The 13,991-nt window shown below is 36.6% G+C and overlaps 1 protein-coding gene across 1 annotated transcript in view; it reads left to right on the forward strand.

Moving 5' to 3' along the window:
- Positions 1-13,991, forward strand: part of LRP6 (LDL receptor related protein 6) — a 184,908-nt gene that overhangs the window by 66,652 nt on the left and 104,265 nt on the right. Inside the window, exon 3 of the mRNA XM_061205368.1 lies at positions 13,772-13,969. Within this exon, the coding sequence (XP_061061351.1) occupies positions 13,772-13,969 (198 nt within the window). The remainder of the gene's footprint in view (positions 1-13,771; positions 13,970-13,991) is intronic.

Below are 13,991 nucleotides of genomic sequence, written 5' to 3' on the forward strand. Positions count from 1 at the left end.
AATATTTGTGTTTTTCTGCTGCCTGTTCTTTTTTCCCTTTCTGTATTAAATATGTAATGAGTTTTTAGCTTAAAGGTTAATTAAATAACAAATGCAAATGTTCAGTATTTATAGGTGAAATTTATTACTTTAAATTTTAAATATTTGAACAAATGAAAATACCAGCAAGCTTCAATTAAAAATTCTAAATTTTTATCAAATTCTCACCTGACAAATTTCTCAGTTTCATTTGTTGTAGTTGAAGCCTTTACCTGAGTGTGATCCGTGAAGTAACATGACATGGTTTATTTCTTAGGGTTGAGTACTGGAAGAGTTATTTATTAGCTTTGAGTGGTGGCATGCATATATAATTTTATTTATTACTAAAATTCTTGTTGAGCTGACTAATTCATTTGTGACAACTTTTTATTACACCATAAACTAGACACTGAGTTCTTGTAAGTTTAGTGCTTCTTTAGACAAGCTTAGTGGCAATCGTGAGACCTATGTAAATGATATTATACAGGAAGGACAACGGCACTTTTTTTCTATATCCATTTGATAGCGTGCAAATTGCTTATGGTCAGCCCATGTGAGTTCTTCATAATTTGTCTACAAAATGTGGTAAGTATTATAGCATAGCGAAACAAGCTATAGGAGCACATAGAAGGGAGTAACTCTACTTTTTCTAGGCAAGCTAGGAAAGGCTTCTACAGAAAAGAAGCTACCTTTGCATTAACTTTAAAAATAGTCTCTTGATTCTTATTTGTGTTATAAGCAACTTTTTTGAGATATAATTTATATGCAAAAATATGTATATTTTAGTATTTATAGCTTGATGAGTTTTGATAAATGTGTGTATCTACCATTACCTCTGGAAAAAACCCATTTTATCACATCACTCCAGAAAGCTGCCTTAGTCCCTTTCAAGTCAGCTCCTACTTTCACCACGATAACTACTGATCTGACTTCTATCACTATAGATTAGTTTTGCTGAATCTAGAACTTCATATAATGGAGTCATTCTGTAGGTACTCTTTTGAGTCTGGGTTCTTTTGTTTACCATTATTTAAAAAAATATATCCTTGTTGTTGAATATGTGAGTAGTTAGTTTTTTTACATTGTTGAGTAGTATTCCATTTTATGAATATACCAGAGTTTGTTTATCATCCTATTGATGGGCATTTGATTTATTTCCAGTTTTTGGTTATTATGAATAAAACTTCTGTGAACTTACATGTACAGATCATTGTGTGGGTATGTTTTTATTTCTCTTGAGTAAATACCTAGAACTAGAATTACTGGTTCATAGGGTTAAGTGTACATTTAATTTTGTAAGAAACTGCCAGACTATTTTCCAAAGTGATTATACTAGCAGTGTATGAGAGTTCCAGTTGCTGTATCCTCACCAACACTTGGTATTGTTGGTCTTTTTAATGTTAGCCATTCTAGTGGGTGTGAAGTGATATCTTATTACTGATTTAATTTTCATTTCCCTGATGATTGATGAGATTGAGCATCTTTTTATGTGGCAATTGGCCATTCATGTATCTTTTGTGAAGTATTAAATGATGTCTTCTACCCATTAAAAAAGTTAAAGTAAAATTTGCACACAGTAAATTTACACTTTTTTGGGTGGGCAGTTCTGAATTTAGACAAATGCATACATTTGGGTAATCACTACCATAATTAAAATATAGAATAATTCCACGACCCCCCAAAATATATTCTTGGCTTTTTGTTATCAACCTTTCCCTCCACCTGCAGCTCTAGGTAACCACTGATCTGTTTTCTGACTGTATACAGTTTTGTTTTTTCCAGAATGTAACATAAATGGAATCATATGTCGTGTAGTGTTTGAATCCAGCTTCTTTCTCTTACCATAAAGCATTTGAAGTTTATATGTGTTATTGTGTATGTCAGTGGTTCTTTTTTTTCCTAAAAATATAAACATTTAGTAAATTATAACACAGATACAGAAAATGTGCAAATCATATATATATAAAGCAAATTAAGTTTATAAATGTGAACACACCAATGTGAGCAGCATATAGATAAGAAAACAGTACAGTACCAGCATTCTAGAAGTCCCCTCATGCTCTACGCCTTCCCCCAGAAGTAACCATTATTCTGACTTCTAACAGCTAAAATAGTTTTCCTTTTTTTTTTTGCACTTTTATTTTTATTACAGTGGTTCTTTTTATTAATGCTGAGAGTATTCCATTGTTCGAATGTACCATAGTTTGTGTATCCATTCCCCATTTGAAGAATATTCAGTAGTTTTTGGTGACTATGAATACATCTGCTATAAACATTTTCATACAGGTTTTTGTGTGAATACATATTTAATTTCTCTTGAGTAAATACCTGGGAGTGGGGTTACTAGATGTTATGGGAATGTTTAACGTAAGAAACTGCCAAACAGTTCTCCAAAGTAGATGTGCCATTTTGCATTAACACTAGCAGTGTACAAGAGTTTCAGTTGCACTGCATCTTTGCTAGTACTTTGTATTGTCCATTTTTTAAAGTTTAGCCATCTTACTGGATCTGTAGTGATATCTCACTATAGTTTTAATTTTCATTTCCGTGATGCATAATTATGTTGACTGTCTTTTTGTTTGCTTATTTGCCATTTGTATGTCTTTTGTTGATGTGTCTGTTCAGATCTTTTGCCCAGTTTTTAACCGGGTTATCTTTTATTGAGTTTTAGGAGTTCTTCATACATTGTAGATATAAGTCCTTTATCAGATATATATAATGTACTACAACAGATTGAAAGCAGAAAGCTCAGATTTTGTTATTGGCAACAAATTGAAGTGACAAGGTCATTTCATGTATTTCCAAAAAAGTATCTGCCTGATACCTAAGTTTTATTAACCACAGTTTGTCATTCTTTTTTTTTTTTTTTTAAAGTAAAAATGGTGTTCCATGAAAAAAGCAGCTAGCTCAGTTGGCCAAGTGCTTTTTCTCAAGACAACCATTCTACATTCATATGCAGCAAAAGTACTTCTCTGTAGATCCTATTTTGTCACACAGAATATTAAATGTGTAATCAAAGGTCAAGCTCTAATGAAGTTAATAATTTTCTGCCTTGCCAATGTCAGTGTTCATTGAGACTGACTTTTGTATGTGGTGAAGAATAAATATAGTGACTATTAGTACAGTTGGTTGCCACTCCCTGCAGTCTTACCACCATTGCTTTTGGACTATCAGTGCAAATATCAGCACAGGTAGGTAGTTCAGGGTAATCTGTGCAATTCAAAAAAGTTATTCAACACTTTGAATATTTCAGCACCACTTACATTTATTGTTGTAAACATTCACATAGAAGATCTTTGATGATTAGTTGGTACTGACACCTGATGAACAAACAAAACAGTAAGTCCGGCCATATCCTTAAATTTAGTCATATGTTAGGCAAAAGCACAGTTTCTTAGATGACATTAACTTACATTTTCATGTTTGCAGCTAAATTTTAAATTTTGTGTTAATGTAGCTTTGGAAATTGGCGGCACTATGATTTCTTTTATTGGCTTTTCCTCTGGGAGGAATTCAGTAATGCTAACTGGAGAAAGCTTTATTAGTCTCTGTTTTTGTGAGTTTCTCCAGCTGGAAAGCTGTAATAAACATTGTTTGGCTTTTAATGAGGTCATGTTTACATTTAAGCTATGCAATTCATTTTTCTTTAAACTCTGAATGATTGTCTCAAAATAATGCCTCAGCTTAACTGGAACCGTAATACTATTCACAAAAAGATAACATGTATAAGCCAATGGAAAGATTGCTTTTGTAATACTTTTTCATTTACAGTTTTGCTCAGGGTCTTGGAGTAGATTTCATCCCTTCTTAGAGTCAGAGAACTCTCTCTGATAGGTCAGTATCATCTTTTTTAACATCTTTAAATGTAGGCAGTATAGCTGTGGGTTGAAGAAGTGAGTTTTCTCATCTCTCCTTTTTAAGCCAATGGGCCATTCTTAAATACAAGACAAATATAAGTAAATTTTCTTTTATTTTAAAATAGAATACTAGTAAATTTCAAAATAAAAACAGTTTAAAATAAAAACTTAAAGTTAAGAAATATTGTAAAACAAAGCAGTGTATTTGCTCCTTGATGTGTTTTTGCTCTGGGCACAGTAAAATTTCAGGACTTCAAAAGTAACAAGTTTTTAGATGATAATGAGGTACAGAGATTACAGCAGGTATAATCAAAGGTAGCTAGTAAGAGTGCAAAAGTGCTGTGAACTGAGTTAATCTCGGAACATGTATATAGTTATTTCCAAAACCTGCTACCTTAGAAGCTTATGGAAAATATAATAGGTATACATTCCATGAGCCATCAGGGTGAAGTCATCACCACACCTTATATGTATCCATGAAAAACCTCCAGGATGAAAGTGAAAAAGGCTAAATAAATACATAAAACTTAGCAATATTATGAAAACAGTTTTGACACTGTAGACCTCCTGAAAGGATTCCTAAGATCACCAGGGATCTTTTTTTTTTTTTTTTTAATAACTTTATTTATTTATTTATGGTTGCGTTGGGTCTTCGTTGCTGTGTGCGGGCTTTCTCTAGTTGTGGCGAGCGGGGGCTACTCTTCATTGCGATGTGCGGGCTTCTCATTGCGGTGGCTTCTCTTGTTGCGGAGCATGGGCTCTAAGCACGTGGGCTCAGTAGTTGTGGTGTATGGGCTTAGTTGCTCCACGGCATGTGGGATCTTCCCGGACCAGGGCTCGAACCTGTGTCCCCTGCATTGGCAGGCGGATTCTTAACCACTGCGCCACCAGGGAAGTGTCCAGGGATTTTTGGATCACACTTTGAGAACCACTGCCCTAGGGTGTGGTCTGGATTCAGCCCTTTGAGGTCTCTCAGCTGAATGTCCAGGGTGGTGTTGATACTCTTTACTCTGTCTTGGCAGAACATGTAAGACCACCCGCATTGCTTGACTTCTGGCATTTTAGTTCTGTTCTCAACCTGATAATCCTTGAGGATCCTGTGCATGCACAGCCTGGTTCTTGGTCCAAGGGCTCATGGGGATCCCCCATGAGTCCCCCTCACCCCCACCAATGTAACTTCTCCTTGTTGGGGCCCTGCAGATTCCAGTCTTTGCCCCAAATTCTCTCTGCCTCCTTAAGCTTGTTGAGACCACTGTTCCTAATTTCAGTTTCAGCTTTCCACACTTTGGTTGGGGAGTTGTCACCAGGTTGAGTCCGGGTGATTTTTGGAGCTCATCTGGTGAGTTTCCTTTGTCTCATGGTTTGTGGTCTCGTGCTGCCTTATTTTCAGTTCCTAGAACAGCTGCCTCATAATATTTTGTTTAATTTTATGATTATTTATAGCTGTCTCAGTAGAAGTTAATGTGTAATAGCTGCAGTTTTGTGAGTTAATTATTGATGGTGGTTATTAGAACCACCCTAGAAAACATAGGGACAAAAAACTCAGGGTGTCTTGGGAAGAGCATGTAGTCGCTGTGTTTAGAGTAGGGTCAACAAAGGCAGGCCTGCATTAGCTCATTCCCCTGGGTTCTTAGTAGAAGTCATTAACTAAAAATTACTGAGTTTCCCCCCACAGCTCTGACTAGGCTTCACAAACTTTATGAACAGAGTACCGTACCAAGTCACTGATGGTTGGCTGTTAGGGGAAGAAAACAGTTTGTCAACTTGGGGCTCTAACTATAGGATTCAAGGTAGGGAACACCAGGTGATGAAACTAGGAATTTAGGCTAGGCCTAAAGAAAGGCCCTGACCCTTTATATAAATGAATATTTCTGTTATATTATTCTACTACCATTGCCCATTTGCTTTAGTTGTCGCCTCATCCTTTCTCACTTGGAAAAATTGAAATAGATTCCTAACTAGTATCTGTGTTTTTCTTCATTTAAATCCAGTAAGCTGCTAGTGTGATCTGTATAAAATGTACAAGTTTGACCATGTCATGCCTCCCCTGCTAAATAATCCACCTTAGCAATGGTTTCCCAAATACCTATAGTGTCAAGTTTAAGCTCCTGAGTACAGGTGTACGGCTCTTTGTGAGATTTGATGCCTTTGTTCTCTAGCCTGATCTCAAACCTTTCATTTTATGATGTAATAATACTGGAATGCATGTAGTACCTTTTACACACAGTTTGTGCCTCAGTGTAATGTTTTCTCCTGATTTCTTATAAACCAACCTGCTCCTCCTTCAAGGCGCAACTCAGGTGTCATTATCTCTGGTTGGACTCATAGCCCCTCTTCTGTTGCTGTCAGAGCAGTGAGGTCACACTTACCTCTCTTATATCTCTATTATATTTGAAAACTGTCTCTTCTGAAAACTCCTTGAATGCCAGAACCATACCTCAAGGGATGTTTGTCACTTGGTAGGTGCTCAGTGTTAGTCCAGCTGCATTGAAGTGAACTGATGAAAATGAAATAATGATTAATCCAAAAAAAAGCTTTTCCTATGGAGGAAAATTTGACAAACACCAAAACGTGCAACACCATACATACAAAGCCGTAACTGTACAAACCAATCTTAATAATTAGTATATAAATTACAGTTCTTTTGTGACGTTTAAAATTTTTTGTCAAAACATTAAAAATTATTACTATCTGCTGTAAATGTATAGGGAAATGGAGAAACAGTAAAACTAGTATTTATTTATATACTATAAAACATTAGAAATATTATTAAAAGTAGTTTGAGCAGAGTGTGCTGCTGTCTTCTCATTGTATAACTTACTATACGGAACAAACATCTTTTCTATGCCTTGGTGAATTGTCATATTCCTTTCTATGTTTGGATCAAGCTTTCAGAATATTTAGGCCTTTTTGTTTTCAGTGTTGTGGATTACCTGAGGGAGTCCCTTCAGTGTGAAGTCTTTGCCGCCATCACTCTGGGGTGGCTTTATCCTTTTTGTCGCAATCACTTTCCTCGTTTATGTTGATAACTTGGCCTTGACTGAATTCTCCTGGCTGCATATCTGTGTAGAGTCTTGAATGGCAGTGGTGTCGACGTTCCCATGGTCAGCTGTTTCTTCTATAACTCCATTTATGTTCAATTCAGATTTCATTTCCTGTGTTACCACTTTTCATTTCTTTGCTGCACCTTCATCTTTCTTGGCCAATTTCCTTTCGATAATTCATTGCCATAAAATGTTACATGGGTTTATCAGTACAAGGAGGCAACACAGCTATACACTTTGCTGTCTATGTGTGAGCTGAATAGCAGATGGGCAGAGACCAATCATAGACTTTGAAAGAAGAATGTGATTGATCACTGATCATGAGACACATCTGTCATTTACATAGTGATTTGTGGAGCTGACAGTGAAATTTGTACTTTGTGTACTTACAGTTCATATACCATGGTAAGTGAAATTTGATCATGTTGAGCAGGGACTGATGTTATTTTACTAAACTGTGGTAACTGAAGTTCACACATATTGGAACCGTGCAGAGCCATGACTGCCTGTACAAATTTAAAAACAGGATATTGGAAGGAGCCTGTACGAGGGATTCTGAGGTTTGCTTATGCTTTATTTATGGTAAATGTGCTTCTGAGTTGCTACATGATATATGCATTTAACAATTAAAGATAGTTTGAGAAATTGTGTATTTTGGTAGAGATAGGGTTTAAATTTCAATTTTTTTTGAAGAAAGCTTCTACATGATTTTGTCATTTTTAGGTGGTTCTTTGCCCATATGCATAAGACTGCATCTCAAACAAGCACTTAATTTATGGGAATAATAGCTGATTGGGAAAAGATAAACACAGATACTCAGCTTATCTTCCCAACCCCTCTTTTTCCTACTCATTATGGAGATCCAAAACAGTGAAAGGACTCACAGTTAAAAGTGAAAAAATTTAGACCAGCACAAGCAACAAAAGCAAAAATCAACAAATGGGACTACATCATACTAAAAAGTTTCTGCACAGCAAAGGAAACTGTCCCCCCCCCAAAAAACAACAAAAAACCCTACAGAATGGGAGAAAATATTTGCAAACCATATATCAGATAAGGGTTAATATCCAAAATATATAAAGAACTCATACAACTTAATTAAAAAAAATCCAATTAAAAAAATGGGCAGAGGAACTAAATAAATCTTTTTCAAAAGAAGTCATCTAAATGGCCACTAGCTACATGAAAAGATGCTGCATATCACTAATCATCAGGGATGTGCAAAGCAAAACCACAATGAGATATCACCTCTCACCTGTTAGAATGGTTATCATCAAGAAGACAAGAGGTAAGTGTTGGCGAGGGTGTGGAGATAAGGGAATCCTTGTACACTGTTGATGGGCATGTAAATTGGTTCAGTTACTATGGAAACCAGTATGGAGGTCTTCAAAACATTAAAAATGGAACTGCCATATGATCCAGCAGTTCCACTTGTGGATATACAGTTGAGCCTTGAACAACACAGGAGTTAGGGATGCCGACCCTCTGTGCAGTTGAAAATCCACATGTAACTTATAGTTGGCCCTCTGTACACGTGTGGTTGCTCTGTATCCGAGGATCCACATCCAAAGATTCAGCCGACCATGGATTGTGTGGTACCGTAGTATTTATTGTTGAAAAAAAATTTGCGTATACATGGACCTGTGCAGTTCCAGTTTCTGTTGTTGGAAATGAAAACAGGAGTTTGAAGAGATACATGTACTCCTATATTCATTGCAACTTTATTCACAATAGCTAAGATACAGAAACAACCTAAGTGTTCTTCAACGATGAATGGATGAAGAAGTTGTAGTATATATATAAAATGGAATATTAGCCATTGAGAAAGAAGGAAATCTGCCATTTGTGGCAACATAGGGGGGCCTTGAGGGCATTATGCTAAATGAGATAAGTCAATCAAAGAAAGACAAATATTGTATAATATCACTTAGATGTGGGCTCTAAAAAAGCCAAACTTATAAAAGCGGAGTAGAATAGTGGTTACCGGAAGCTGGGGGCTGGAGGAATTGGAGATGTGTTGTTTTAGGGTACAAACTTAGAACTAGTAGATAAGTAAGTCCTTGAGATCTAATGTACAACATAGTGATTATAGTGAACAATACTATATTATAAACTTCAAAGTTGCTAAGAGACTAGATCTTAATTGTTCCCACTGCACAAAAGAAATGATAATTATGTGATGTGGTAGGGGTGTTAGCTAATGCTATGGTGGTAATGATATTTCAGTATATAAATCTGTATCAAACCAATATGTTGTACATCTTAAACGTACGTGATGTTATATGTCAATTATACTTCAATTTGAAAAAAAAATTAGGCTAGGAAGACCTTGGACTTGGATTGTACAATAATAAAAGAACAAAAGGTGCATGGGTTGATTTAATATTTTGTCATTGACTGGTTGTTCTTTTTTTAAAACTCTTCTTATGGTGAGAGATCTAAATTCTTATCATAAATTCATTCCAGCTTTCTTATTTTTGATGTTGTGAAATATAAACCAGAGGTGAGCTGTTAGCTAGAACATTGCTAAAATATTTACTGATAGAATGACCTGTAAACAGTTGGCACTCAGCCAACTGAGACATGACATTAGCACGTCAAACTACATAATGAAACGCTGCCACCAAATTCAGTCTGTGATCATTGGAAATCTCTAGTCAGTTTCTCTGCCAACTTATTCTTCAAATGTATTATTTCTTTTCTGCTGGCTGTTGTAGACAAGAGTTCTTTCATGTAATAGCATTATTAAGAATGAGGTATTTGTATGCCTCAGCAAAAGGTATACTTTACCAAATCAGAAGATGGAAAATTTATCCTTCATTTACTTTTAAAAATCTTGTCCTAATCCAGAAATTGCATGAAACATAAATGTGCAAGTTAGAGGTAATAAACAATAAACATTAAGCAAATAATTATATTGATAGTTGTAATGCTATGAATATAAGGTAGTCTGAGAGCTTATGAGAGACTGTATAACCTAATTTGGGATTTAAGGGAAGGCCTCATAGAGGAAACACGATTTAAGCGGAACTCTGAAAGAGGAAGATAATAGGTAGAGGGAAAGCCCTATACTGCCAGGGAGTGTGGTACCCGGCATATAATAAATGAGGTGAAGAGTGGCATTAATTGAAGCTGAAGAGATGGGTAGGAGCCAGATAGTACAGAGTTAAAGATTATGTTAATGATTTTGCTCTTCATTCTAAAAGTGAGAAGCCATAAACAAGGGATTTATGACATAAACAGCAGTAGCTAAAGCATATATAGAGCTTCTACGTGCTTTGCATATATTAACTGCTTTAATTCTTGCAGAAACCCTATGAAGTAGATCTGTTTTGAATCCTCATGTTATAAGGAATATGAGGGACAGAGAGGTGAAGTAACTCGCTCAAGATCACGTGTCTGGGAAGTGGCAGAACTGAGCTCTGGAATCTGTGCTCTAAATCACCGCTACACTATCTTATAATCGAACTTTTCCACACTTAAAGGGCTTGTAATTATAAATTATACAATTTATAATTGAACAGTTACAACAAAAGAACATTTCTCTGTTACGGTGATATCCGAAATACGACATTCATACCAGTAGGTGTTATATGGTTGAACATCTTTTATTTTAATAGCTGTGTATTTATTTTGATGTGTATTAATATTTTCCTCTTTTAAGGCATCACTTTTTGGCCAGAGACCTAGAAATCATCCTCAGTTCCTGCTCTTCCCTCACTCTTCAAGCCAAGTCCTGTCAGTTTTTCCTTCCCAAATAGCTGTTGGCTTTGCCCTCTGACAATTTCTTTTTTGAATGGAATCTTTAATCCATTTATATTTTAATGTTGTTATTTACTTGAGTGTAGTCATGTCTGTCATTTTGTTTTCCTTACGTCTTGTTTTTCTTGTTACTTTGCTTCAACTTAACTGCCTCCGTTTTTATTAAGCAGATGTTCTCTAGGGTATCATTTTAATTCCTCTGTTGAATTCTTAACTATAATTTTTAAGATATTTTCTTAGTATTTGTTGTAGGGATTATAATACCTATTTTAATCACAATGGACTTCAGATTAATGCTAATTTAATTCCAATAAAATACAGACACTTTGGTCCAGTATTGATCTATGTTTTTCCTTGTCCGTTTTGCTACTGTTGTCATATATTATGTTTCTGTATGTTATAAAACACTAATACTGTGTCATAATGATCGCTTTAAGCAGTCTTTTTTTTTTTTCTTTTTGGCTGCGTTGGGTCTTCGTTGCTGGATGTGGGCTTTCTCTAGTTGCGGCGAGCAGGGGCTACTCTTGGTTGCGGTGCACGGGCTTCTCATTGTGGTGGCTTCTTTCTCTTGTTGCAGAGCACGGGCTCTAGGCATGTGAGCTTCAGTAGTCGCGGCACACGGGCTCACTAGTTGTGGCTCGCGGGCTCTAGAGCGCAGGCTCAGTAGTTAGTTGTGGCGCACGGGCTTAATTGCTCTGTGGCATGTGGGATCTTCCTGGACCAGGGCTCGAACCCCTGTCTCCTGCATTGGCAGGTGGATTCTTAACCACTGCGCCACCAGGGAAGTTCCTTTTTTAGTCTTTAGTAAGGTTATTTTGTATATAAGACACTTTGGGAACTGGGAAGTCTTGCATTTTTTAAAGACGCTAAGGGAATAACAGAAAAAATGTATGAGCCTTTTATATTAACCTGCATATTACCATTTCTGGTACTCTTGATTTCTTCTTGTGACTTTAGTTTGTGCTGTAACTTGCCTCAATTTTGCTTCCCTTTTCTCTTCTTAATGCTACTATTTCCATATATATAACACCTTTATATGTTACAAGCCCAATAAAACAAGTTTATAATTATTTTTTTGTGCAGTTGTCTTTTTAATCCATTAAGAGAAGAAAAGGGAAAAATATATTTGTACTGTCTTTTATAGTTACCTACATAATTATCTGTATCAGTACTGTTTGCTTCTTCATGTGGATTTGAGTTAACATCTAGGTCACTTCTTTTCTGCCTGAAGAATATCCTTGGTATCTCTTGTAAGGCAGATCTACATGCCACAAATTCTCTCACTTTGTTTATCTGGGAATGTCTTTATTTCACCTTCATTTTGGAAAGATAGTTTTGCTGTATGTAGGATTCTTGGTTGACATTTTAATTTCTTTTAGCACTTTTAGTGTGTCATCGTACTGCTTTCTGCCCTCCATTGTTCTGATAAGAAATCACCTCTTAGTTATATTGTGGTTTCTTTGCAAGTGATGAGTTGTTTTTCTTAGTGCTCGCGATTTCTTTGTCTTTCAACAGTTTAACTGATGTGTATAGTTGTATATATCTGTGTTTATCATACTTAGAGTTTATTAAACTTCATGGATGTATGGGCTAGTATTTTAAAAATCAAATTAGGGAAGTTTTTGGTCATGATTTATTGGAAATATCGGAACCAAAGTACAATGATCATATTTAGGAAATTAACATTAGTACATTTCTATTATAGAATTTGACATGCTGTAGAATTTTGCCAGGTTTCCCAATAATGTCTTTGTAGCATGTTCCGCAACTCATCAGTCCAGAATCATACACTTTATATAGTTACTGTGTCTTTCTTTGTTTACTTATTTTTCTTTATTTTTTTTTGGCTGCATCGGGTCTTAGTTGCAGCACGCGGAATCTTTTTGTGGAGGCATGCAGGATCTTTTTCGTTACCGCGTGGTCTGCTGGAGCTTCTCTCTAGTTGCGGCTTGTGGGTTTTCTCTTCTCTAGTTGTGGCACGTGGGCTCTGTAGTTTGTGGCACCTGGGCTTAGTTGCCCCGCGGCATGTGGGATCTTAGTTCCCTGACCAGGGATCGAACCCGCGTCCCCTGCATTGGAAGGTGGGTTCTTAACCACTGGACCACCAGGGAAGTCTCTTACTGTGTCTCTTTATTTTCCTCCTACCTAGATTAGTTTATCTGCCTTTCTTTGACTTTTATGACATTGATATTTTCAAAGGCAGTTGTTTTGTAGAATGTTCTTTAATTTGATACTCTCTGTTTCCTTAATAGTTTTGTTCAGGTTATGCATTTTTGGGCAGAAATAATATGTAAGAGAATATACATAAAAGAGATGGTATGGGGGCTTCCCTGTGGCACAGTGGTTAAGAATCCGCCTGCCAGTGCAGGAGACACGGGTTCGAGCCCTGGTCTGGGAAGATCCCACATGTTGCAGAGCAACTAAGCCCGTGCGCCACAACTACTGAGCCTGCGCTCTAGAGCCCACGAACCACAACTGCTGAGCCCGTGTGCCACAGCTACTGAAGCCCGCGCGCGTAGAGCCTGTGCTCCCAACAAGAGAACCCACCACAATGAGAAGCCCGCACACCACAACAGAGTAGCCCCTGCTCACCACAACCAGAGAAAAGCCCGCGTGCAGCAATGAAGACCCAATGCAGCCAAAAATAAAATAAATAAATTTATATATAAAAGAAAGGTGGAATGTTCTTCCCAGCGTATCACATATATGATGCCAGTGTTGATGATGATGATGTTAATTTAGATGATGTGGATAAGGTGGTGTCCACCAAGTTTATTTTCTCTAAAGTTACCATTTTCCCCTTTGTCATTAATAAGTAATTTGTGGGGAGATACATTGAGACAGTGTAAGGTATCCTTTTTGCCAAAGAAACTTTGATCAGATGGTTTTTGCGTCCTGGATGATGCTTGTCTTGAATCAGTTATTACCATCATGGTGGCAAAAAGATAGATGATTAAAATTTCGATAACAGTTTCTAGGAGTTTCAGTTTTAGTGTTCCTGAGAGAGCTTTCTTTATCCAATAGTGATAATTATAAGATACTTGGCGGTTAACCTGCTTATGTCATGGGTTTATTTTTCATGATTTTTAGGTTCATGTACTGGACAGACTGGGGAGAAGTACCAAAGATAGAACGTGCTGGAATGGATGGTTCAAGTCGCTTCATTATAATAAACACTGAAATTTACTGGCCAAATGGACTGACTTTGGATTATGAGGAACGGAAGCTTTATTGGGCAGACGCAAAACTTAATTTCATCCACAGATCAAATCTGGATGGAACAAATCGGTAAGATTGCCTTATAAATTTA

The sequence above is a fragment of the Eubalaena glacialis genome, chromosome 11 (assembly GCF_028564815.1).
Source record: "Eubalaena glacialis isolate mEubGla1 chromosome 11, mEubGla1.1.hap2.+ XY, whole genome shotgun sequence".
In the NCBI taxonomy this organism is placed as follows: domain Eukaryota; kingdom Metazoa; phylum Chordata; class Mammalia; order Artiodactyla; family Balaenidae; genus Eubalaena; species Eubalaena glacialis.